The following is a 24,640-nucleotide window of genomic DNA, read 5'->3' as shown; positions in this document are numbered from 1 at the left end:
AGATAGATTCCTAGAGGTTTGGCCTATCAATAGCTTTTGGTTGTGATAGGCAAATGGAACCTCAGCGTTCAGAGACAGTGTATGATCAGTTGCTGAGGGTGGTGGCCTGGATGAAAAACTGGGAGGCGTTGGCCTTTGCGAAATTGAGATCCTTCTGGGGTATCTGGTCGGCCATCATGAGTAACAGGATGCTGGACTAGATGGGCTTTTTAGTCTGATTCAGCCAGACTTTTCTTTTAGACCCCCTCCTTTCTCACAGAGTATTTTTCTTTTCTTTTTTCCTTCCCAGAAACTGGCAACTACACGTGTGAATTCTGTGGCAAGCAGTACAAGTACTACACTCCCTACCAGGAGCACGTGGCACTTCACGCCCCGATCAGTGAGTATCTGGTTGAGACATGTTCTGCGGGTTCTGCTTGCTGCCCAGGTGAAGAAGGGCTGGATTGTGAGTGGGGGCTTACACAGAGACTTCATGGCAGCAAGGAGGCTGGCAGGCGGCCTTCACGGAAGCAGCAGTAGAGTCAGGGACGATAAGCGAAATCAAGAAGGCCAGAATTTTCCCTTTGTAGGAGAATTTTATTTCCCTGCACCCTTGCCCTCATGTTTTTTTGAAGAATAGGTCAAGATACTCCTGGTTATGTCCAAGGCTAGGGAGCATCATAAGAGTCTATCCGGGACTGAGTTACTGACAAATGTCTACGCCACCAAATTCTATGATGCCAAAAGCCAAACATGGTCTCATCAAGCTAGATAAAATATCATTATCAGATCCATTAAATCAAGTTCATTAGATAAAATGTTCAGCATTAGCAGAAGTGGCATGCCCAAGACCACGTTACCTATGCTACTTAGGTATTGTAACGTGAAATCAATAATGTATTTATTTATTTAAACCATTTATTAGTTGCCTTTCTCCCTGGCAGAGCTCAAGGTGGTTTACAATACAAATAAGCAGTTATTTAATTTAAAAACACCATTAAAAGAACAATGATAAGAGACTCCAAATGAGAGAAAAACAAGACTGCCCTGTGGATATATCCAGTGCGCCTTTCTGTTTGCTCAGAGATTGTAATTCAGCAACTCCCACAACCGGCCAGTGTTTTCGCAGGTGCCCAGAGGTCATGAATGTATGGAGTATGTTGAATGTGTAAGGTGGGGAGTCCAGGTGAGATCTACTTCTGTTGGGTGAATGGGGAACTCTAATGCATTGGGTACCTTCAGAGATGTTTACAGGCATGTAAGGAGGGGCATCCCAGAATGTAAAGGGATTTGCAGCGCACACATCTTAGTAGGTGAGCACAGATTCTGGGAATTGATTTGTCTATCCTGGCACTAGTTCTGAGTGTTCATATCCAGAATATTCTCGATCTCCACTCTTCGTGGCAGTGAAGACAGAAGCGAGTCCATCGGGCAAAAAAGCACCGGCCTCCATTATCCGCTGCTCCACCCTTTTCCACCGGACTCCCTCTGGTGTCCCGCCAGCGTCCCAGTCTCAGATGTTTCGTACGCCAAATTCTGGATCCCCAGGAAGCAAAGCCACCACAGGTACTGGTTCCACTTTCTACTGTAATCTCTTCCATCCCAGCCAGTAGAGAAGCTATTTCATCACTAAATAGGGAGGGGGTGAACGCCAGAATATTACATCAAGCATTAAAATACTCAACAATCTTGTAAACTCCTTTACTGTGCAAAGTAGGAAAGAGTTGGTGAGTGAAACTTCTAGAAAAGATTTTAAATTGAATTTTTTCTCTCCTTATCCCCTGACCCACTTGATGCCAGAGAGATACAGGTTCACAAGTGATGTCAACAACTCCCTCAGACTCGTGCTTGGTGGAGTGAATGGGAATTTTAAGCTCAGTGTTAATAATAAAGACCAGGTGCTTACGTACACGGGAGGTGAAGCAAAGTATGGCCTATGCAGTATGCTTAGAGTAGACCATAGTAGACTCGCAGCCCTCCAGATGTTATGGACTACAGTTTCCATCATCCCCTGCCATCATGATGCTGGCAGGGGATGATGGGAACTGTAGTCCATAACATCTGGAAGGCCGCGAGTTTGACACCTGTGGCTTAGTCAATGTGTGTGTAGGTGGGGGGGGGGAGGGGGTTGCAAGAGACACTTTGAATGACAGTGGCAAGAGACACTGCATTGGATGTACTGTTGTGCAACTGAAAGAAAACAGAAAATGAGAACAGTGGTCCATGGAATAAGAAAGCTAGCCCAGGAACCTTTCCCTGCTGAGGTAATTTTTTCTTGTAGGGAGTTTCTTTTACTAAACATGAGGAATCATTAAGAACGATGCTCTTCAGTGCCTGAGTGCCCAAAATACCTGTTCTGGATCAGCACTCACCTGGTCTTCCCTGTTCTCCCTCCCTGCAGAAAGCACTTTCAGCCGAAGAATGGAAAGTAAAACGCAAAACAACGTTGAAGAAACAAACAGCAGCTCCCAGAACTCGAGTGGTAAGTAACTTCAGTATCCTGCTACTGCTCTTTTGCAATGCCGCTCCCCCCACGCCAAAATAAGTGACGAGCTGCATTGAGCTCAGAGCAGTTACCTGGCTTACTTGAAGTGGGAGTGGGGTGTGGTTGACCAGACCCTTTAATTTACCTGGAAGGTTCCTGGGCAGTGCTGTTGCAGTGGGCGTTTGGCAACCAGGAATATGCCGAGCAGTGCTGCAGGGGCCACTTGGCTCCGCTTTCTCTTGGGATGGTTACCTTCTCAATCTTCCTGGACTTGGGGTGGGGTGGGGGGCAGCCATGGCCATTTCCTGTTGTTTTCCTTTGGTGCTTTCTGAAAATCTGCCTCCCTTTCCACTTTGTGAATTTATCTCACTTGGCAGTGTCTAAGCCAGGGGTCTGCAACCTGCAGCTCTCCAGATGTTCATAGACTACAATTCCCATCAGCCCCTGCCAGCTTGGCTACAATTCCCATCAGGCCATGCCCAGCATGGCAGGGGCTGATGGGATTTGTAGTCCATGAACATGTGGAGAGCCACAGGTTGCAGACCCCTGGTCTAAGCCTTGCCTCTGAACTAGGTAGGGCCTACAGGTTTAGGCAAGAAAACCGCCAATTCGGTACCCTCAAGAAGTGGAACAGAATTTCTGTTTGGCAGAGGAAGTCTGCTAGTAAAGCTTGTTGCTCAAAGAATGCTTCTTCCCGTGTGGATTTTCCTGAACTGAGATCCAAAGGTGAAATGAGCGAGACAGTGGTCTGAATTTGCGTGTGCTTGGCTGTAACTGGAATTCTGCACATCCTAAATTAGCATGTGATTTAACCTGCTTTGGATCGTAACCGTTTCAGAATTCAGTGTTTGTGTGTGTGGGTGAAACTTTGAATACTCCTGGATTTAAGAACCAAGCTTCCTGTAGATAGAAACTTCGCACGTCAAGGAAAAATCGACGCTAGTACTCTTCTCCCTAGATTTCTGTCTACAGTGATATGAAAGAATAGTTTACTAGCTGTGCTCGTGTTCCAGAGTAAGTCACAGGAGGGTTATATGTTCTTCTTCAGAATGTGTGGATTTATCCATGTATGTAAAATCGTCCCACGCAGGTCTTGCTGTATTGGATCAAAGCAATTGGGGGGGGGGGGTGGATTGGTGACATTGTGGGGAAAACAAGCAGTCCTTCTGATCAAGGTATATCCAAATAGTTTAGTATACGTACGTTTTTTACTCTGTGTTGTGGGTGGGGGGCATGGCTCAATGGAGGAACTCCTGCTTTGCACGCAGAATGTCCAAGGTTCAGTCATTAAAGGGCGAGTGCTGGAAAAGACCTTTCTGAGACCCTGGGGAGCTGCTGTTGATCGTTCTGAACTAGATGTGTGTGGTTAAAGAAAGCTCCATATAATTCTCTGCGTTCCCCAAATGCTATCAGGGCTGCCCCTTGGTGGGAAGCGAGGTTCCAGAAATACCTCTAGTACAGTGATGGCGAACCTATGGCACGGGTGCCAGAGGTGGCACTCGGAGCCCTCTCTGTGGGCACGCACACACAGAGTTCGTCATGTGTGGGGCGGAAAATCACCCCCCCCCCCCACACACACACAACTAGGCTGGCCTGGGCCACTGAGCACGACGTGCGCACACCATGGTGAGCAGGGAGAACTCAGCTGGCGTGCCTGTGCTCTGGCTGGCTGCTGCCCGAGGGGGGGGGGGGTGCGCAGAGGAGGCAGAGATGCTAGAGAGGCACAGAGTGGTGAATGCAGGACTTGCTGGAGGCTAGAGCAGGCTGGCCCCTGCTCGAGCGGGTGGGGCAGAGGAAGAAGGAGCCAACCGGTTTTTTCTAAACTAAAACCTCAGCATTCAGGTTAAATTGCCGGGTTGGCACTTTGCGATAAATAAGTGGGGTTTGGGTTGGAATTTGGGCACTCGGTCTCAAAAAGGTTCGCCATCACTGCTCTAGTACAACCAAACAACACGAGACGCAACACTCTCCAATGACTAATTTTGTAAGTCAAATGCCGATAAACATAACGTGGTATAAAGTGCAACAGTGTAATACGAACACGCGAACTCACAAACAAACCAAGCCCCTCTTAAATCTACTATAACATGCATGGAGTATCACCTTTTACAATAATCAACATGGCACTATTAGAAAACACAGTTTTTAAAGGGCCTCTTTTTCTCTGCTGAGGTGGTCGCTCCTGTTCAACAGTGTGTTGCTGCAGAAATACCTCTGCCTCATTGGCTACCAGAATAGCAAAAGAAGAATAGGAGAAGGGGAGGGGGGAGAGGCTTCATGGTGTTGTGAAGGGGGGAAGGGTTATTTCTAGGAAGTTTAAGCTTGGGAAATGAGGTGGGGAGAAGTATATTTAGCCCCTCTCTCTTTCTGTGCGTGTATGAAAGAGAGAGAGAGACCTGTGAAGCTGGGCATGCAACCCATCAGAATAGTCTGGCCCAGTCTTCTTAATGGCTACATGAGAGAGACGGAGAGAGAAAGAGCTTCATATAAACTATAAAATCATCTAATGGGTCGTGGTGGGGGCCTTTGGCGTGCTAGCAAAGACTCCAAGGACAGGAGATTTTGTCCCATGAGAATTGATCGCCATTCATATGCATTTAGATCGCTAGATCCACCCCCACCCCCTCTTCCAACACTGACAATGACTATGTATTTCCCCTCCCCTGCTGCAGAAGTTAGAGCTGAGACGGTGCAATTAAATCTCAAGAGGGATCTGAACAACTACCTGAAGATGGCCTTAAGCATCTTTTTAAAAATCAATGTGACCTTAAAATCATTTAACTGACAAAAGTACAAGGCAGAAAACCCCTGCCCAAAGGAGCAAACAGTCTAAATTTTTCTGACTCATTCTAGGCCCTTTCCCCACTTACCTTAAGCCCCGCGCTACTCTCCAAAAGTAGCGCGGGGTCCAGCTGCATTCCCCACTTCAGGGGCGGCGAGAACGCAGCCACCCCGACGCTGCCTCTCTCACGCCCCCTCAGCGCGCGTAATTCCTGGCACCTTTTCAAATGGTGCCTTTTGATGACCCCGCGCAGAGCGCGAGGTCGTGGGGAAGCCGGGGTGCGCGCCAGGAATTGCGTGCGCTGTGAATTGTGCACAGCAACCCTCCGACAAGGGTAAGTGGGGAAAGGGCCCTAGTTGCTTAGGTTTTGTTTCAGCCTGGACGAGGGGCGGGAGGTTTGTGCCCAAGGCTCTCTGGAAAGGAGGGGTTTAAAGTATGTGAATGAGGAGGCATCATGCACCTTCTTACCATGACTGCGAGGTGTGGAATGGCGGCATTTTTGTAAAAGAACTACTCCTTAAGATCCAGCTAAAACCGTTATTCCAGTGTGTGCAGGTTCTGAGGTCAGCATCCTGTAGTCCTGGATCTTTCTCTTGGCATGTTTTGTGTGGTTTGCATGTATGCGCACAGTGTGGTTCACAATGCAGTGTAGATAGGTGGTTGTAAGCAAGTGTGGCCTTTTTATTTTGAATTTTACTTTATTTTGTGGATTAGTGACTTTCTGTTGCAGTGGTGGTGTTCTTTATACATCAAATTCGGTTTCCAAGGGTGCACTTTTGCCTTGTCAATTTTGTAGCAGATCAGGGATTCCAGTTACATTACACAAGACTTGAAGTCTGCTTACACCTGGTTTTGATTGACCTCCATTCATTCACTTCCATTGAGGATGTGGGCAATGTGGATGTGTGGAAGTCCCTTCTCAGAGTTTAATAATACAGAAGGGCCCCTTTCGCACATGCAGAATAGTGCACTTTCAATCCCCTTTCGTAATTATTTGCAAGTATTCCACACAGCTGCAAAGTGCATTGAAAGTGGATTGAAAGTGCATTATTCTGCATGTGCAGATGGGGCCAAGGAGAACTTGGGGGAAAGGATCTTGGTTTGGAAGAGGAGCACATGCAGAAGGTTCGATACCCATCTGAAGGGGCTTGGTGACATACGCTGGGAGGAAAGACCTCTCAGGGTCTTAACTCTGGAGAGCTTATCGGCAACCAGAGGAGACTGTCTTGTGCTAGAGCAGGGGTGGCCAACCTATGGCACCCCAGATGTTCATGGACTACAATTCCCATCAGCCCCAATTGGCCATGCTGGCAGGAGCTGATGGGAATTGTAGTCCATGAACATCTGGGGTGCCATAGGTTGGGCCACCCCTGCGCTAGAGGCTTTGACCACTGCATAAGGCAGCTTTTCATGTGGGAAGCAAGGACTGTAGAAGGGGCAACATGGCATGCATTAGCATGCAGGAAAAGATTTCTTTTGGGGATCTTGCCTGATTTTGGAGATCTTGGTAGTCGCTCGGGTGTGATTTTATCCACCCCTGCCTCTTCTTTTCCTTCCCACCACATAAACAGGTCTTGAAGGTCTCCCATGTTCACAACATCTCCAGTCCTTCAGACGTGGCAGTCGCTCTGTGTAAAATGTTCCCCTTTCTAGCCTTGCTGTTCTGCTTGTGATTACAACACCCAACCTAGTCTCCTGAAGGCATAAACAAAATGGCCAGGGGCCGCAAAACTCAGCTGGCAGCCAAATTCTGCAAGTAGTCGCACTAAGACGTCTGCCCTGTCTCCTTTGCTGGCCATTTCATCTCCAACTTTATGTGCTTACTCCATTCGTATCCTGTTTTTCTCCCCAGTGAGGAACCAAAGCAGCTTATGTTGTCCTCCACTCCTTCATGTTATCTGCATAACACCACTGTGAGGTAGGCTAGCTTGGGAGCGTGTGACTGGCTCAAGGTCAACCAGCAAGTATCCTTGGCAGAGGTTTGCATCTGCAGTCTCCCAAACTCTGGTCTGACTCTAACCACTCCCCACATCACCAGATTATCCTAAATGAGCCCTCGGTGCAAATTCTGCTGCACATATTCTCCTCCCCCCCATCCCCAACACTCACAGTGACCATGTTCTCCCGTCCTCAGTCATTCAGGTGGGGAGCTCAGGTGGGACAGGTGATTAAATATCAAAGTGGATCGTTGCAAATGCCTGAAGGTGTCCTTAAACATCTTTTTAAAAATCAGTGTGGGCCTCAAAACCAACGACAGTATAATAATTTTTATTATTTAATATGCAGCCTCAAACAAGAAAAGGAAACCCCGTGGCAGCCAGTTCTATCGAACTGAGTTGGTCTCTGAGAGCCATGAGCTGAGGCTTCTTTCAGTGCACAGGGCACCTGCTTTGCATGCAGAAGATCCCAGGTTCAATTCCCACTATCTCCAATCAAAGCACAAGTGTTGGGAAATGCCTCTGTCCAAGACCCTGGAGAGCTGCTCCTCTCTAACTCAGGTGGGCCAGTGACCTGACTCATCATAAACCCGTGGTGGCAAACCTTTGGCACTCCAGATGTTATGGACTACAATTCCCATCAGCCCCAATTGGCCATACTGGCAGGGGCTGATGGGAATTGTAGTCCATAACATCTGGAGTGCCAAAGGTTCTCCAGCACTGGCATAAGCCAACTTGACACCAAAGAGAGAGGCCCATGACCCAGAGGCCCCATGCCCAGTCCTTGGCAAGGATCTTTGGTTTTGGGAAAGCCCTTCCTTTGCCTGAGATCCTGGATTGCTGCAGCCAATCAGAAGACTCAATAGGAAGCTAAATAGGCCACTGGTCTGACTTGGTATAAGGCTGTCCTTATAATCCTTAGTAGATGTCTTAGGGTAGCAAATGGCCTTTTTGTTGTCATCCTTGGGAATCGGTGTTTGCAGCCCGTGCATCAGTGAGCAGATGATCGAGCACCGAGCTGTGGTGGACGGACGGCACAGGCTCTCTCTCAGTCTCAATATCTGAATCTCTTTCTTTCTTTCAGAAACCGCAAGTCCCCTGGTTTCAAATCCTTTCCCGCTTTTGCAAAGTAAGTGCGATGGATGCATGTGGTGCTGCTTTTAGGTGGCTCTTTCCATCCAGTTCCCCTTAAACTTGGCCCAACTGGTTTTTCCCCATATTTGTTTTACTGCTCCACGTTTATGCAATGAGCAGAAGCGGCACAAAGGCCTCCTGGTACCTGTCAGTGTTGATCTGCCATACCCTCTTCTAGCCCCTCCTCCATATAGAAACACCCTGTCCCAGTGGCGTAGCACCGGGCGCGCTCCCCTGTGGGGGCGTTCTGGGGGCGTGGCAGGAACATTCTAGGGTGGGGGTGGACGAGGGCGTGGCAGGGGCGCACGTGTGCCTCAGGCGCAGTTCCCCCTCACTCCGCTCCGCTCCGCCCCTGCCCTGCCCCACCTCTAGCTTTACCAGTTTGAATTATGTATCCCCAGCTTGCCCAGAATCTGTTTGTGAAGGCTAGTAAACAAGAACAAAAATGCAGGTCAGAGTGCAGTGGGTTTGAAAAGGACCCCCATCTGCAGCCCTGCAGCCATCTCGTAGACGTTAAAACAAGCAGCCCATCGATAAAATTAGTAGCGTGAAACAAATGCAGGCATAAAAAACAGGCTCTAGAAGCATCTCTTTAAAAGCTTCAGCAGATGAAAAGAAAGTTCAGACTAAAGCAGCACAGCAATTGAATAAAAGCTTAGAGCAGTGGTTCTCAACCTTCCTAATGCCGCGACACTTTAATACAGTTCCTCATGTTGTGGTGACCCCCAACCCTAATATTTATCCATTTTACAAATGAAGAACACTGATGCAGAGAGTCTTAGGGAGGGGTCTTCAAACTATGGCCCTCCAGATGTTCCTAGTCTACAATTCCTATGAGCCCTACCACTTGGCCATGCTGGCAGGGGCTGATGGGAATTGTAGTCCATGAACATCTGGAGGGCCATAGTTTGAAGACCCGTGGTCTTAGGCAACCCCAGTGAACGGGTCGTTCAACCCCCAAAGGGGTCCCGACGCACAGGTTGAGAATCACTGGCTTAGATAAAAGATTGGGTATCTAATGAAGCAGATGCCAGACAAATCTCAGGAGAGGGCACTCTAGAGAGGGGCTACCCTCTCTCTGGTCAGCACTACCTCATTTCCATGACACAGAAAGCAGGGCTTGAGATGAGATCTTTGTGAAGAACAGTTTTGCTACAGCAGTGTAGCTTTCTGGTGTTGAGCTCTTCCTGGGCATTATCTTCACAGAATCATCAGTGTAACCCTCCAAGATAGAACCTCTGCATGGAGATGGATGAGGCATTGGTGAGAGTCAAACTAGGGATTTTCTTGTGGCACACTTGGTTCTTCTGTTCTTGTTTTCATACCCGCCGTTTATTTAAATATTACAGCCACCAGCTGCTGAGTCCTGGCTCCAGCCACAAAGTTTCCCTCGGGAGGGATTTCCACAGGTCCCCTTCTACATGACCCAGACCTGTGAGGAGCTCACGTGGAATTTCCCACGTTGGCATTCACAGAGCTCTCTGAATTCATGTAGGAGCAGGGCTCTAAAAGTTAAAACCGGCACTTTAAATTGGGCATAGAAACCAACAGGAAGATAACAGCATTGGTTTAAAATCAGCATAATAGGAGATGAATCCATTAAATTCCTTTTGGCAAAGTCCTGGATCAGTATGCTGGCTGGCAGCAGCCCTCTGGGGTCTCATAGGGAGAAAGATCCTGCTCTGCTAGAAGTCTTTCTACTGCAGAGGCTGGGCCCAGGGATTGGATCTGGCCATTCTGAATGCAAAGCAAATTCTCTGTGGCTACCATGTATCATTGGTCCATCTAGCTTAGCTTTATTTCCTCCAACTCTAAGGCTTGGTTGAAGTTAGCTGGTGACCATGATCTAGCAAGGTGCTTCAACAGGCCATCATGTGCGTTCCCCTTCAAAAAGTAGCATATGCTTTGGGGTCTGCAACCTGCATCTCTCCAGATGTTTGTGACTACAATTCCCATCAATTCCCATCAGCCCCTGCCACCATGGCCAATCAAAAAGTAGCATATGCTTTGGGGACTTCAACCTGCAGCTCTCCAGATGTTCATGGACTGCAATTCCCACCAGCCCCTGCCACCATGGCCAATTGGGCTGATGGGAATTGTAGTCCATGAACATCTGGAGAGCCGCAGGTTGCAGACCCCTGCAAGAAGTTGCCATAATGCACAGATGCTGTTGCTTGCACGTGTGTTCATATTTTTGTTTCAATCTCTGGACTGACTTCTAGCAAACATGAAACACCATTCATCTGCCTGTGACTTGGAAAATGTTCAGTGACCCGGCTGCAACAGAGAGGGTGATCGCATGGGTTCTGTGGGAGACCCACATAATCAGTCTGCTCCAGCCACATGTAGGAAGAGTGGCTGCCCTATGGTTGAAAGAAGGTTGGAAGGGCACAATTGAGGCCTTTGTGCTTGGATCAGATGAGACACAGTTTTAAATGGGCGAGTTTGCACTAAGGTGACCTTTGTAACAGCAGCATGTCTCTCTCATTTGGTTGCTTAGTTTCCAGACGCATAACCTCCTGCTGCCACCAAGCATTTTTGTGTTGCAAAAAGGATGTGCACAATGTATTAAAGGCCTAGGAGGCGTATGAGTGGCTTAGTGTGGTGGAAGTAGGGGACTAAAGCTCATGGGCAGAAATAGATTTGGATATGAGCAAATACTGAGTGTCAGGACATACATATAAGCTGTGAAGAATTTTAAAACTGAGGGTGCACTGAACACCAAAGTTGATAGGAAAACAGCGCAGAGAACTAAGCAAGGGTCCCATCTGAACTTGGGTGGGAGAACAGCTGGCAATCCGGGGCACCATTTTTCTTGTGGTTTTTGTCCCTCCAGAAAATGGGTGTCTGATTATTTTTGGAAGCAGTCCATTTGAATGGGGTAGTTTGAAATGTGAACTTCAGGGTGCAATCTTTGTACAGGCAAGACCCGGTGAGATTTGTGAGTCATCAAAGTGGACATTGGGAAGAAGAACAGATTCCAATCCTGGAATCCAACATTGCGTAAGCGTTCGTGAAAAGTAATGCTTAAGCGGATTTGAGTAGGTGATTGGAGCTGCTCTTGGAAGGTGAACAAGATGGAAGAGCAGCAGGGCAAGAGAGGAGCGGAACAGTTGTGCTGCGTAGACTCCTGCGTAGACTGTGCTGCGTAGACTCAGTTCCATGAAAATTCCTTCCTAATGAAATGTCTTCAGTGCTCTGATTTGACACACGCGGTAGCTGAGATTCTTACTGTGAGGGAGAGTGAAACCACAAAAAGGGGCTGAGGTTCCACTCTCGGTGTGGAATTTCTGAGCTAGTAGGTTGTAATCATTGACTTGACCGTCAGAAAAGGAATATGGTGGCCAACTAGTTTATCCTGTTCACTGCTGGTTTGGGGCAAGTGTTCAGAAGTCTTTTTTCACCACTGCTTGTCTGGTGATGGAGGAGAACAACAACTTGGGGTATCTCATCATGCAGACATAGAACTAGCCCTCGTTGAGACAACCAGCCTGTGTATGGTGGTGATGGTAGAAAGTATTGTCACAGCCATGTTATGGGGTGGCGCCTCATGAGGTTTTCAAGGCAAGGACCATTTAGAGGTGGTTTGCCCTTGCCTGCCTCTGGGTCGCAACTCTGGACTTCCTTGATGGTTTCTCATCCAAATACAAACCAGGGCCAATCCTGCTTAGCTTTTAGGCCATCCTGTGGGCCGGCTGTACCAGTTCAAACAGAAGACTGGCAGTCATTCCAATGAACACTCTTGTGAACCTTAAAAGATATATTTTTTCCTGTGTGATATTCTTCCTTCATGAAGGACCGTTCAGTCAACTACAGTCTGCAAGGGGGGGGGGGGGTACTTCATGTTTATGTAGAGTTCTGCACGAACATCACCCCATAGTCAGCTCTTGTAATTCTGACAGCCAAGTCGGTTCACAGTGTTCTCCCCATCCTCTAAGCGGGGTGGGGGTGGGGGGTTGTACAGAGGCTGAGAGGAGTGGTTTGCCCAAAGCCACTTCCAGAGTTTATGGCAGATGAGATGCTAACCGGGGGCTTCTGGCATTGAAGGTCTGCTGCTCTGCTGCTCCCGCTCTAACACAGTTTCCTCTCTCGTGGTTCTGGGCCGTGGTGCAAAGGGTTAGTTTTGGGGTCTCAGAATTGTCTCCAGATAGCATCTCTGGGGATGCTGCAGCTACTTATCCTCAGGATTTCTGCAGCTTTAAAAATTCCATGGGGGGCTGATCCTGCTTGGAACTGCAGTGCAGGGGGAAGGGGTCCTCTCTCCCGCCCCCCGCCCCATGATATTTTTCAAGAGACCAAACCTCTGGGACATTTGGGCTCTTGAAAAACAGGGTAGGGGAATGGAGATAGGAGCCTCTTCTTCCTGTACGGTGGTGCTGAGCAGGTCTGGGCTCTATGGCATTTTTAAAGCAGCAGATCCTGGGATAAAATGGCTGAGGAATACTTCCTATTCCTTTCAAGACCCTCGTGATTGAAACATATGGATTGCAGTGATGAATGCACTGTATGCGCAGTGATGAATACACTGTATTGCAGTATCCACTGTGCCAGTGCATTGTGCTTGCAGGGAGAAGTGTGGAGACAGCCTACAAGGAGAGATGAGCTTTCCCAGAACTTTTGAGCTGACGCTCGGTTTCCTAGAGATCAGAACTATCAATCCCAAACTGAGAACCTGGCTTTTCAAGGGGAGTATAACCTCAGCCAAGACAGGAGAGATCTGAAGTTCATGCTCCGCCTTTCTGCTAACCCAAATATCATCTGTTGTGTCAGGATTACGTTTTAGCTTGTTCGCCCATTACTGACTCCAAGCACTGGTTCAGATCATTGATAGCATCCTTGGAATTAGATGGAAAAGAAATGTACAGCTGGGTGTTGTCCACATATTTGTGATGTTGTAGCCCGGACCTCCTGATGGTCCCTCCTGGTAACTTCATATAGATACTAAATAGCATGGGGGACAAGATGGCACCCCACAGGACATGGGGCAGAACAAGAATCCCCAACACTATCTTCTTATATCCAGCACACCAGAAAGATCTTGAAACACCATAAAACAGTGTTCCTTAGTCCATGTGTGACAGGCCACTCAGGAGGATACAGTGGTTAGTAGTATCAAAGGCCTATATGAGATCCAGCATTATCAAGGTCGCAGTTAGTAGATCTCAAGGATTTTGTCCGATTCCTCAAAATCCACAAGCTGAAAAGTATCCATGTGAACTGGACAAACAGATGCCAGAGGCACATCATTCGGACACGCATCCATGCCAGCATCTAACCCAGAGTGATTTTGTCTGCAAAGTAAGTGGCAATTTGAACACAGCAGGGCTATCATATGGTCAAAGTCCAGATCCCTGAGACTGTAATGGAAAAGTCCCCCAAACAACACAAAACAGCTCAGCTGGACACACGCAGGCAGCGTGGTGGTAGAGAAATTTGGCCATTTCGCTGCCATCACTCCCCCAGAATAGGCTCTCAAGATGGTTCTGTGCCACATTGGATTAGTCTCGCTGTGGGCTTTCTGCCAGGGGCACTTCAGCCATCACCCCTCCCATTTCATTGCCATCAGCTCCCCAGTGAACAGGGAGATTTCTTGGCTCTGTCGTGGGGGGAGAAGGTGCTTGGGGCGATTGTGTCAACAGCCCGAGCCATCTCCCTATTCCAGAGAACGGTCAGAGCCTCGACAGAATCGGCAGCAACCAAGGTGGGAAAATCCCCAAGCGCCAACAGGAACCCATCAGGATCCATCAGGCGCCTGGGGCAGACCATCTTAATGGGTCCAGCACCCCTGCGGAGGAAAGAGGAAGCAGTAAGTCTGATCTTTATCAGGTAATGATCTGTCTGTGACAAGGGAGTAAGCTTTAACTGCCCCCTCCAGATCGCCTTCCCAGCAGTATAATAGACCAAATCCAGCGTGGGCATAGATAAATGTGTGAAGCCAGTAATCACTTGGAAGAGTCCCAGGGCTGTTATGGAGGCCATGAAATCCTCTTGACGGCCTGGTCTTGGCAAGGATGTCAAAGTCACCCAGGATCACCAGTCTTGGGACTTCCATTAGTATCCTGAGATCAGATTGACTACCTCCAGAAGAGAGATGGCTAGGCCAGGGGTCTGCAACCTGCGGCTCTCCAGATGTTCATGGACTACAATCCCCATCAGCCCCTGCCACCATGGCCAATTGGCCATGGTGGCAGGGGCTGGCAGTGGTGGCGGGGGGGTGGGGGGGGGGTACACCAGAATCCCTAGCTTGTCCTGGTCACACACCTTCAGGAGCACACACTCAAATCTGGCAGACTGGTGGATGAGGCTCCTCAATTGGTGGATGGAATCATAGTAGACCACCATAACTCCCCATCATCCCCATGGTCCAGCTTGCTGAACAGAGCAGGGTCAAATTGATGCCACATCCTCATCCAGCCAGGCCTCTGCAATACATGAGTGCCAGACTGCTCGTGCAGGATAGAACCCACCTACTGTCCTAGCATTCAGCAGCAGGATCTTTTAAGGCCAAGGGGCCCAACCTCAGGTCACAGCTGGCTGGGAAGCAGAATCGAAGGAGGAGTGCCCAACCAGCAGCCTGGCCTCCTTTTCTTAGAACAGTCAGCCTGTGTCCCACCACCGTGTCTCTCTCTACCAGGCCAGGGACACCAGGATCAGCTGGATAGCAGCCCTCCTCCCCAGGGCACAGAACTATCTCCCTAGTAAGGAGGCAGTTGAAGTCTAGGATTCCCACCCTACCCCTTATCTTCATGATCCTTCTTTAGCCCTCCCAGTATTTCTGGCTCAAGGATAAAGGCCGTTGCCCTTGTGTCCCCATCATGGTGGCTCCCCTTTTGGAGTCGTCCCTTTGGTGGCATTCAGGAGTCCGGGCTTTATCGCAGAAGCTCTGGGAGGAACACAATGCAATCCTGTAAGTAACCTGAGCAGAAACTGCTAACTCAGGGGCCTGCTCCAGCAAAGAGGTATAGACTTCAAGCAGGAGTCCCACCTGTGAGGTTTCAGGTAGCAACAGCAGGCTGGATGATTTTGCTTAGCCTTCCCCTTCCAGGCAGGTATATTCTGGACTCCCTTTTTTAGCTGTGATGTGGAGTACTTCTGGCCAGTTCTACATGTCTCAGCTCCTGTTGCCCAAAACAGAGCTGCCATTTGCAGGGCTGAGCCATCTGGTTCTTTGTACTTGGAGGAGGTGTGGGCCAGCTGTATCCTGGCAGAGTCTAACTCTCCCATTCTTGCCTCCCTCTTTCAGAACCATACACCTGTGGGGCCTGCGGAATCCAATTCCAGTTCTACAACAATCTTCTGGAACACATGCAATCCCACGCTGGTAAGCCTGTTAAATCACTTCTGCAAAGCCACGAAAACGAGCTTGGGTTCAGCGGTGGTCTCTGACCCAGCAGATATTCCTTTTGTTGGAAATGTTTGTGGAACAGTCCCCCAGAACGTGAAGGAAACTTCCTTAGACTGAAAAGCTGTATGATTTTTCCGCCCTGTGAATTTCTGCATCAAGGTTTAGGTGCCTTTCTCATCGATGTGTTTCCCCTGGGAAATCATGGCTGTGGTTCTGTCTTGGGCAGAATTGCTGTATTTGGGTTCACGTTTGTTTTTTAAAATGATCACAAATCGTTATTTTTTTCAAAAACGACATCAATTTTTACCGCAACTGTTACCATTTTAATCAATAAACCTTTCTGACTACATGTATATTTTAATTTTATGCCAATAGAGGTATTTGTACTTGTACTTGAGAGGAGAACAAGTGCTTTGGGTTCCCATTGGAGAGAAAGGCAAGGTATAAAGCAGGGGCTGATGGGAATTGTAGTCCATGAACATCTGAAGTGCCAGAGTTGGACACTCCTGGTATAAATGAATTAAATAATTACACTTGAAAGCAAGGGAGTTGTGCCTAGCTCTTTCTGTCATGGATGCCGGGATAGTAGCCATGAGGATAAGGGTCTGGGATCTTTTCCTAGAGGCACTCTTGGGGACTGTTGGATAATTAAGAGAGCACCCAGCCGAGATCTGCGTGATGGGAATAAGCAATTAGAATGCAAATGGGAGACCCGAATTGGAACAGCGTCCTCCGTGACCACGCCCTTTACCTTGTGTATTATCCACTACTACAGTATAATTATGCAGTACAGGATATGACGGAGTGCCATGGGGGTTCTTTGCTCTGGTCTGACGATTCTGCTGCAATGTCATTTTGGCAGTTTACTGCAATTGCACAGAAGGGACTGGCTAGATAGTAGCCGGTTTAAAGGATTTGGTACAGAATGGAAAAATTGTGCCTCAATCTAGGACCTGTAGAGTTTTGAGGACCCAGATTTACTGCCTAAAAGATAAAAGAAAAAGAAACTGAAACTCATTAATCTTATTGACTGTTCATGGCTTGCCAAGTGATGGTGTTTCATTGGAAGAGGAGCTATAATCTGACGCAAGACTGGGAACGGATTACCCTTCAATTTCCCAGGGAAGTTACCAGTGGATTGTTGTGCCGGAGGCCACCAACAAGCCTTAACTAAGCAGTCACCACAAACAACATCTATTTGTGCAGGCAGTCATGTCTGGCAGCAGCATGTTGGGCCATTTTAACATCCTAGTCCATTCCTGTATGAGTCCTCTCTTCAGGTGTTACAACACTTGGACTAGTACAGTGGTGGCGAACCTATGGCATGGATGCCAGAGGTAGCAGTCAGAGCCCTCTCTGTGGGCACGCACAGAGTGCCCCCCCCCTCTAGGCTGGCCTGGGCCGCTGGACTCAATTATTAGCATTAAACCTAAGACCTAGTTTTGGGGAAGCAGTGTAGGTAACCCTGTTAAGCGCTGTTAAACCCCACTGATTTTCATGTGAAGAATGAACCTGGGAGTAAGCTCGGTTGCTGGCAATGGGGCTTGCTTCTGAGTAAACCCTCTTAGGATCGGGATTCATCCATTGGAAGCGTTGCATGGTTGCTTCAAAGCAAAGCCACTAATCACCACCAAGCTTACTCCTGAGTAACACATGCCTTGGAGCCAACCGTTTTTTCTAAACTAAAACCTCAGTATTCAGGTTAAATTGCCATGTTGGCATTTTGTGTCAGAATCCCAAAAACTGAAACAAACTCATATATCAGAACAGTAGTTTATTGAGTATAGAGGATCTTCTCTGGTCATGCCAGTACTGAGGTTTGCCCGCGCAAAACCCAGTAGTTAAAGCAGCTAGCACCCCCCATCCTGGGAAAGCATGCCCAAAAGGAACTGTGAAAGAGATAACAGTAGAAATGGCCAGGCACTGACCTTGAGCAGCACCTGGTACAGTATAACATCATACAGAAGACAGTTGAAAGTCAGTTAAAAATGCAATTAATCCATTCCACCACCCCCAGCATACAGAAAGCAGCAATAGCAAATGCCCCATAATAACAGGCCTCCTGACACTTTGCGATAAATAAGTGGGTTTTGGGTTGCAATTTGGGCACTCGGTCTCGAAAAGGTTCACCATCACTGGACTAGTAGATCCCATCATCTGCAAATATTTGGTCATTGACTGTAAATAAAGTCGTCTTCTTCTTCATCAACATCTGCAAAGTTTAGCTGGGTGTTGTCTGAGCTAATGCCGGGAAACAACAGTGGCCTTTCTGCTTTTGGGGACCTAATGTCATCTCAGCGCACCATAGAACAGAGGCAGACTCTGTTGGGCAAGTGATTAACAGAACTTTGTGTCTTGATTGGAATGTTTTTTCCAAGTTGAAAGTGACCTGTAGATTCTCTTGCCTCCTTCGTTGTTCCCCACAGCTGACAATGAAAACAGCCTCGCCTCCAACCACCCCAGGTCACCTCCAGCAGTGGTGGAAGAAAAGTGGAAACCACACCTCCAAAGAAACAATACTAACAACAGTATGTACCTGTGAGCCTTGTGTGTTAAGATGCTCCGGAGCAGAGATCCTAACACAGAGAATTGCACCCAATGGCTTATATACATCTTAAAGCTAAAGTGACAGTAATATCATTCAATAAACTGACTCAAACTTGTTCCTCAATCTCCTTAGTCTGCTGCTTGACTAGCAGATAGCAAAATCAGAGGACATTAACTGAACAGAAGGAAGTCTGAGGAAGCTGTCCCGTCAGAAACCTGCAGTCCCTGGAGGGCTTTTCAGATCTTTCCAGAGATTGTAAGCATAAACCCTGGCCAATTGAACAGAGGCGTATCTGGGCCAAACTGCCCCCAGTGCGCGTTCTATATTTTCCACCCACCCCCTTCCCACACTTGCCTCAGTTCCTTCCCTTTTTCAGAACTTTTTCAGGCTGCTAAAGGCCTGTTCTCAGTAAAAACGGCCTGATGGAAACTATACTTCCCAGGAGACTTTGTGAACCCCAAGGTCTCCTGGGAATTGTGGTTTTCCGTGCCCTCTCCCCCGGCGTGCGCCCAGTGCAAGGCGCACTCCCCTTCCCCTTCTAGCTTTGCCACTGCAATTGAAAGAGTCCTTTCTCGAGAGCAGAGTTTACCTGGAATCTGGTCAGCCCAGACTTCAACTTGTGATTCGACTTTGAGGTCTCTTTATGACCGGGATGTATGTAAATATTTATTTTCCACTGGAAGCATTTGAGTTATTGTTCAGCAAAACTAAGTCCTAGCCAACAAAAGTTATCTTTTGGAAGAAGATATTGAGACTGTAAATGCCTGTGGACTTTTTAATGTATTGCGTTACTGATGCAAATGAAAATATTGAGTTGCTGATGCAAATGAACATTTTGAATTCATAGCATTGTGCCTGTATTGATGACTGTGTGTTGGGCATTATTTGAGACTCAGGAGCAGGTTGGAGTCAGTTTATTGAATCATACTGCTGTCACTTTGAGATGTATGTGAGCCACTGTGTGCAGTTCTCCGTGTTGTGGGGATCGTTTGTTGCACCTCCCCCTTCCATTCTCGAATGCCAGAGTAGAGATCAGCAGCTGGTGGTCCAGGGAACTTCTGCAAGCAAAGCGTGAGCTCTGCCACCGAGTCTCAGCTCTTCTCACCCCCAAGAGCAGAGGCCACACCATTGGGAAAGTTTGTGGGACCAGCTACCCACTCAGCATGTAGTCAACGCTACGCTTGAATTGGTCCATATTAGAATGTCAAGGACACCTGCCGGCTTCCTTGTGTAAAGCAGCACAGGCTGTTTTTGAATGGCTCTGCTGCAGTGTGTCCTGTCTTGCAGCTAAAGGTTTGTCCCCTCTCCTCCCCTTTCCTACAGCATCAGCTAGCAGCTCACTAACCAACAGTGCGATCCCCGAGAAGGAGCGGCAGAACATCGCCGAGAGGCTGCTACGAGTGATGTGTGCTGACCTGGGGACGCTGAGCGTGGTGAGCGGCAAGGAGTTCATCAAGCTGGCTCAAACCCTTGTTGACAGCGGTGCCCGCTACGGCGCATTCTCAGTCACTGAGATCCTGGGCAACTTCAACACGCTGGCTCTGAAGCATTTGCCTCGGATGTACAACCAGGTGAAGGTGAAGGTCACCTGTGCTCTGGGCAGCAATGCTTGTTCGGGCATAGGTGTCACATGTCACTCCCAGAGCGTCGGCCCTGACTCGTGCTATATCCTGACTGCTTACCAGGCAGAAGGCAATAGCATCAAGAGCTATGTTTTGGGGATCAAGGGAGTGGATATTAGAGATAACGGGGACTTGGTCCACCATTGGGTGCAGAACGTGCTATCTGAGTTTGTGATGTCTGAGATCAGAACGGTGTATGTCACAGACTGCAAGGTGAGTTCCTCCGCTTTCTCCAAAGCAGGTATGTGCCTGCGTTGCTCGGCGTGTGCCTTGAACTCGGTCGTGCAGAGTGTCCTGAACAAGCGAACTCTTCAGGCTCGCAACATGCACGAAGTCATTGAGTTGTTGAACGTGTGTGAGGATCTGGCAGGTTCAACAGGGATCTCTAAGGAGACTTTTGGCTCCCTTGAGGAGACATCGCCCCCGCCCTGCTGGAATTCCGTGACGGACTCCCTGCTGCTCGTTCACGAGCGCTACGAGCAGATTTGCGAGTTCTACAGCAGAGCCAAGAAGATGAATCTCATCCAGAACCTTAACAAGCACTTGCTCAGCAACCTGGCCGCCATTTTGGCTCCGGTAAAGCAAGCCGTCATCGAACTAAGCAACGAGAGTCGGCCCACCTTACAGCTGGTGTTGCCCACATACGTGAAATTGGAGAAGCTCTTCACATCCAAAGCCAATGACGCGGGCATCGTCAGCAAACTGTGCCACCTCTTTCTGGAGGCCTTGAAGGAAAACTTCAAGGTCCACTCGGCGCACAAAGTTGCCATGATCCTGGATCCACAGCAGAAGTTGCGCCCGGTCCCACCATATCAGCACGAGGAGATCATTGGCAAGGTCTGTGAGCTGATCCATGAAGTCAAAGAGTCTTGGGCAGAGGAGCCAGAGTTTGAGCCTTCCACCAAAAAACCACGGACCTCAAGCGAAAGCTCACCAACTCAGGAAGATGACCGATCGGGCAAAAGCGAAGTCTACGACTACCTGCAGGAGCCCCTCTTCCAAGCTACACCTGATCTCTTGCAGTACTGGTCCTGCGTTACTCAGAAGCATACAAAACTAGCCAAGTTGGCCTTTTGGCTCCTAGCAGTGCCCGCTGTGGGTGCCAGAAGCAATTGTGTAAATATGTGCGAGCAGGCCCTCTTGATCAAGAGGAGACGGCTGCTCAGTCCAGAAGATATGAACAAACTCATGTTCTTGAAGTCCAACATGCTTTAAAACTCAATAGGAGGGAGGGGGAGGGAGGGAGGGAGATGGGGGGAAAGTTACCTTCCTACACAACCCTCTACACATACAAAACACTGTCCCAAACAAAGAATCCAATTTAAGTTCTAAACACTGTGGACCTCATTTCTGATTGCCCTGGGAAACAAAATTGCTTTTTATATATATTATATATATTTAATGTGTATATAAAAAGCTAGGATGGAAAGGATGCTGGGTGTGTACCAGAGCCACACCTCTGCTAAGAACACACTCCTTCCTTGAGAGAGTGTGTGCGTGCGTGTGTGAACTTGATAAACATACTTACACTGGGGAGGGGGGCAGACCTATTGGATGCTTACACTCTGACGTCTTCAGGCAGCTGAGTTCTAGTGACTTGAATTGTTGTTGGTTTTTCTCTTTCTCCTTCCATGCTGTTCTGTTTCGCACATACACACACACCCCTTCCCAACCATCTCATGGGCCCTCTTGCCAGGAAGACTCACACCTGCTTTCCTAGATCCACACTGGACTTTGCTCCTAAGATAACTGTATACCATGAAGGTGTTCTGTCTCAGCCTTTGGAACATAACAGTGCAAGTTCACAAGGGCAGCTGTGTTTCCAAAACACCCATTATCTCTAGTAATCAGGAAGGGAGACTTGAAGGAATCGTTTAAATTATTATTATTAAGAGCGTTTTTTTAAAAAAAGAAAGAAAAATAACTATTCTGTCTCTCATTTTCTGAGTTAAATAGCTAGCAATTTTGCCTTTTGAAAAGATGTTAAGTTAGACCTGAGAGAATTTATTGTGGCAAAGAATGTCTGTAACAAATTTGGGGTTTTTTTTTCCTATAGGTGTTTCTATTTTTTTATACATACAATATGACCTCCTCCCTTCCCAAATAAGATTTCCGGATACACGGGCTCCTTGCACTGATACATCACAAAAGGTCTCTGTGCAGATTCTAGCGCTGAGAGAGAGACAGAGAGGGAGATGGTGCATTGGTTCAGGATTCTTGCTCGTGGTGAGATACCATCATCAGTTGACCTACACCTGAGTTTGTCAGAACCCCTTTCTTTCTCTGCCCTCTCCAAAATTACTGTGAGATTAAGACTGGTCACGCATCTATGCCATGAGCCTTCCCTCTAGGACACAGGTGTCAAACTTGCGCCCCTCCAGATGTTATGGACTACAGTTCCCATCATGCTGGCAGGGGATGATGGGAACTGTAGTCCATAACATCTGGAGGGCTGCGAGTTTGACACCTATGCTCTAGGATATCCACATTTAAAGCAATAGTTGACCTTGGTGCAGTGTATTGTCCTTTATGGAAATGCTGGTTTTGCTGATATTGGGCAGAAGGTAAGATGAACCTGTAGGCGAATGCTTACATAGACCTGCTTGCTTCTGCCAGCTGTCTTGTCACTGAATGTGTCCATTTCCTTTCTATCGTGTAAGTGTGTAGACAGACGGGTGGTTTAATCCTGACTTCGACAGCTCCTCAGCCAATCACAATTACTGTAAAACCTTACAGGGGATGCTTTGGCAACCAAAGCAGTCACCATCCAGTCACCTCTTCCTGCCTGGGCTGGGCCGGGCCGGGCCAGAAAGATATCCATGGGAAAAGGTCTCATCTTGTAGTATGGAGCCATTTCTGCTCTGATTCTTTTCCAGAGCAATTGGAAGTTTAGTACAAAGTGAGTCTGTGCTTCTCTTTCATCTCCAGACTCATGTACCTGTTTGTCCCCTTCCCTGTAGTACCTGCTGAGTTCTGACAGCTTTATGGGAGGTGGTACATTGTGGCGCAGCTGTGGACAGGGCTTGCAATTGACATGCACGCATGCCCTGTAGGCAACAGTTGGATGAGTCAGTTTGGTAGCCTCTTGTGCATCGATATTGCAGGTGTAGGTTTGGGGAGGGGGGATTAGGGTGAAAAGATGATGCACATAGCTTGGCCTGCTGTCACCTGGCACTAGCACCTATGGTGACAGAGGTACAATCTTCTCAGAGCCTCAGTCTGGATTGTCACAGTCTTGTAGTGGCTCCCTCTGAATCAGACACCAAATCAGACTCATTGCCACAAGGGCCTCTTCAAACTACACCCTCAGCAGTGGCGTAGTGGTTAAGAGCAGGTGTACTCTAATCTGGAGGAACTGGGTTTGATTCCCTGCTCTGCCGCCTGAGCTGTGGAGGCTTATCTGGGGAATTCAGATTAGCCTGTGCACTCCCAACACACACCAGCTGGGTGACCTTGGGTTAGTCACAATTCTTCAGAGCTCTCTCAGCCCCACCTACCTCACAGGGTGTTTGTTGCGAGGGGGGAAGGGAAAGGAGTTTGTAAACCCCTTTGAGTCTCCTTCAGGAGAGAAAGGGGGATATAAATTCAACTCTTCTTCTTTTTTCAGGATCAGGCTTTTTCTTTTCTCATTAACCTAAACTCTTTTTAAGGCTAATTTCATGTTAAAAGGCTCTGTTTGGCACATGCAGTGTGGTTGGGAACAGCCATGTCTGCCCTAGCTCCTTGCAGGGAGAGGAGTCCATCTTCTCCTGGCTTGGATTTTGGTGGACCAGGTACCTACCTCCTTGGTTACCCAGCAAAAGACTAGGAAACCATAGTAGCTTGACCCACTTTGCCTGGCCCAATTCTGCAAGGGGTCCTCTCCCCCATGGTGGCCATTGATGCCATTCCTGGTACCTTCCGAGAGCTTTTATAAAGTGGGTAAGGCCATGTGTGGGTTTTGACTAGCGTGGCATCTCTTTGGACACTGGAGATTTGTGCTGATTTTTTTAAAAGTTGCTTTAGCACCAGCTGCCCCAACAACACGAAGGTCTTCACTGTGTGTAAGCTTGACAACCTTTTTGCGGCTGGCTCTGCCTCCTGTGGCAGCCATCTTGTGACTGAGCCCACTACACTGTATCAGAATTCCAAGGGTGCCTATAGGCCAGTGATGGGATTCAGCCAGTTTGCACCACTTCAGCAGAACCGGTTGTTAAAATGGTCCTTGTAAACAACCAGTTGTTAATTATTTGAATCCCAGCACTACTATAGGCTCAAAAAGGTTGGGGATTCCTGATGTAGAGAAAAGCTGTTCTATCATCTACTAGTAAGCTGAGAAAGGATCTTCTTCTCCAAGTGTAGGTGCAGACCTCTCATCATTTATCCTTCCAGCAAAGGATCTTTTTGAAATCCAACACCCTATAACATTGAGCTGTGCTAAGCAACTTTGGAATGACTGTGGGAGGTTGTTCCACCCATTCCTACTGCAAACCAAGGAGAACACAGGCAAATTCTAACAGCTGTTTCTGTCCCAAGTGCTAGAGGCTTCAGCAACAGGTAGTTAAGGCCAATACTATGTTTCAGGCCTATGTATATGTGGTAATGAAGTGGCTGTAAACTGTCGCAAGGCAGGAAAAGGCATTGTACCAAACCTCAGCTAAGCCAAAGCTTTACCACTGCTATAAAATGCTGGATTGTACCTTCTTGATTTTAAAGGAGGTAGAGAGAGGATGGGTAAGACTGAGACCCTGGAGAGCCACTGCCAGTCAGTATAGGCCAGGGGTGTCCAACTCTGGTGCTTCGGATGTTCATGGACTACAATTCCCATC

General features: G+C 48.1%; 1 protein-coding gene across 15 annotated transcripts in view; it reads left to right on the top strand.

Moving 5' to 3' along the window:
* Positions 1 to 23,262, top strand: part of ZNF618 (zinc finger protein 618) — a 115,517-nt gene extending 92,255 nt beyond the window's left edge. For 9 of the 15 annotated variants that reach the window (XM_048512228.1, XM_048512235.1, XM_048512224.1 and 6 more), the window contains 8 exons: positions 290 to 379; positions 1,357 to 1,545; positions 2,381 to 2,461; positions 8,268 to 8,312; positions 13,980 to 14,123; positions 15,561 to 15,638; positions 18,089 to 18,190; positions 19,534 to 23,262. In XM_048512228.1, coding sequence (XP_048368185.1) covers positions 290 to 379; positions 1,357 to 1,545; positions 2,381 to 2,461; positions 8,268 to 8,312; positions 13,980 to 14,123; positions 15,561 to 15,638; positions 18,089 to 18,190; positions 19,534 to 21,047 — 2,243 coding nt within the window. In that variant the 3' untranslated portion in view covers positions 21,048 to 23,262. The remainder of the gene's footprint in view (positions 1 to 289; positions 380 to 1,356; positions 1,546 to 2,380; positions 2,462 to 8,267; positions 8,313 to 13,979; positions 14,124 to 15,560; positions 15,639 to 18,088; positions 18,191 to 19,533) is intronic. The other 6 variants (XM_048512232.1, XM_048512233.1, XM_048512239.1 and 3 more) reach the window with 3 other exon arrangements.
* The last annotated feature ends 1,378 nt before the right edge of the window (positions 23,263 to 24,640 follow it).

The sequence above is a fragment of the Sphaerodactylus townsendi genome, linkage group LG12 (assembly GCF_021028975.2).
Source record: "Sphaerodactylus townsendi isolate TG3544 linkage group LG12, MPM_Stown_v2.3, whole genome shotgun sequence".
Taxonomy (NCBI): domain Eukaryota; kingdom Metazoa; phylum Chordata; class Lepidosauria; order Squamata; family Sphaerodactylidae; genus Sphaerodactylus; species Sphaerodactylus townsendi.
The sequence above is the reverse complement of the archived record's forward strand: the minus strand, read 5'-3'. Positions and strand labels throughout refer to the sequence as shown.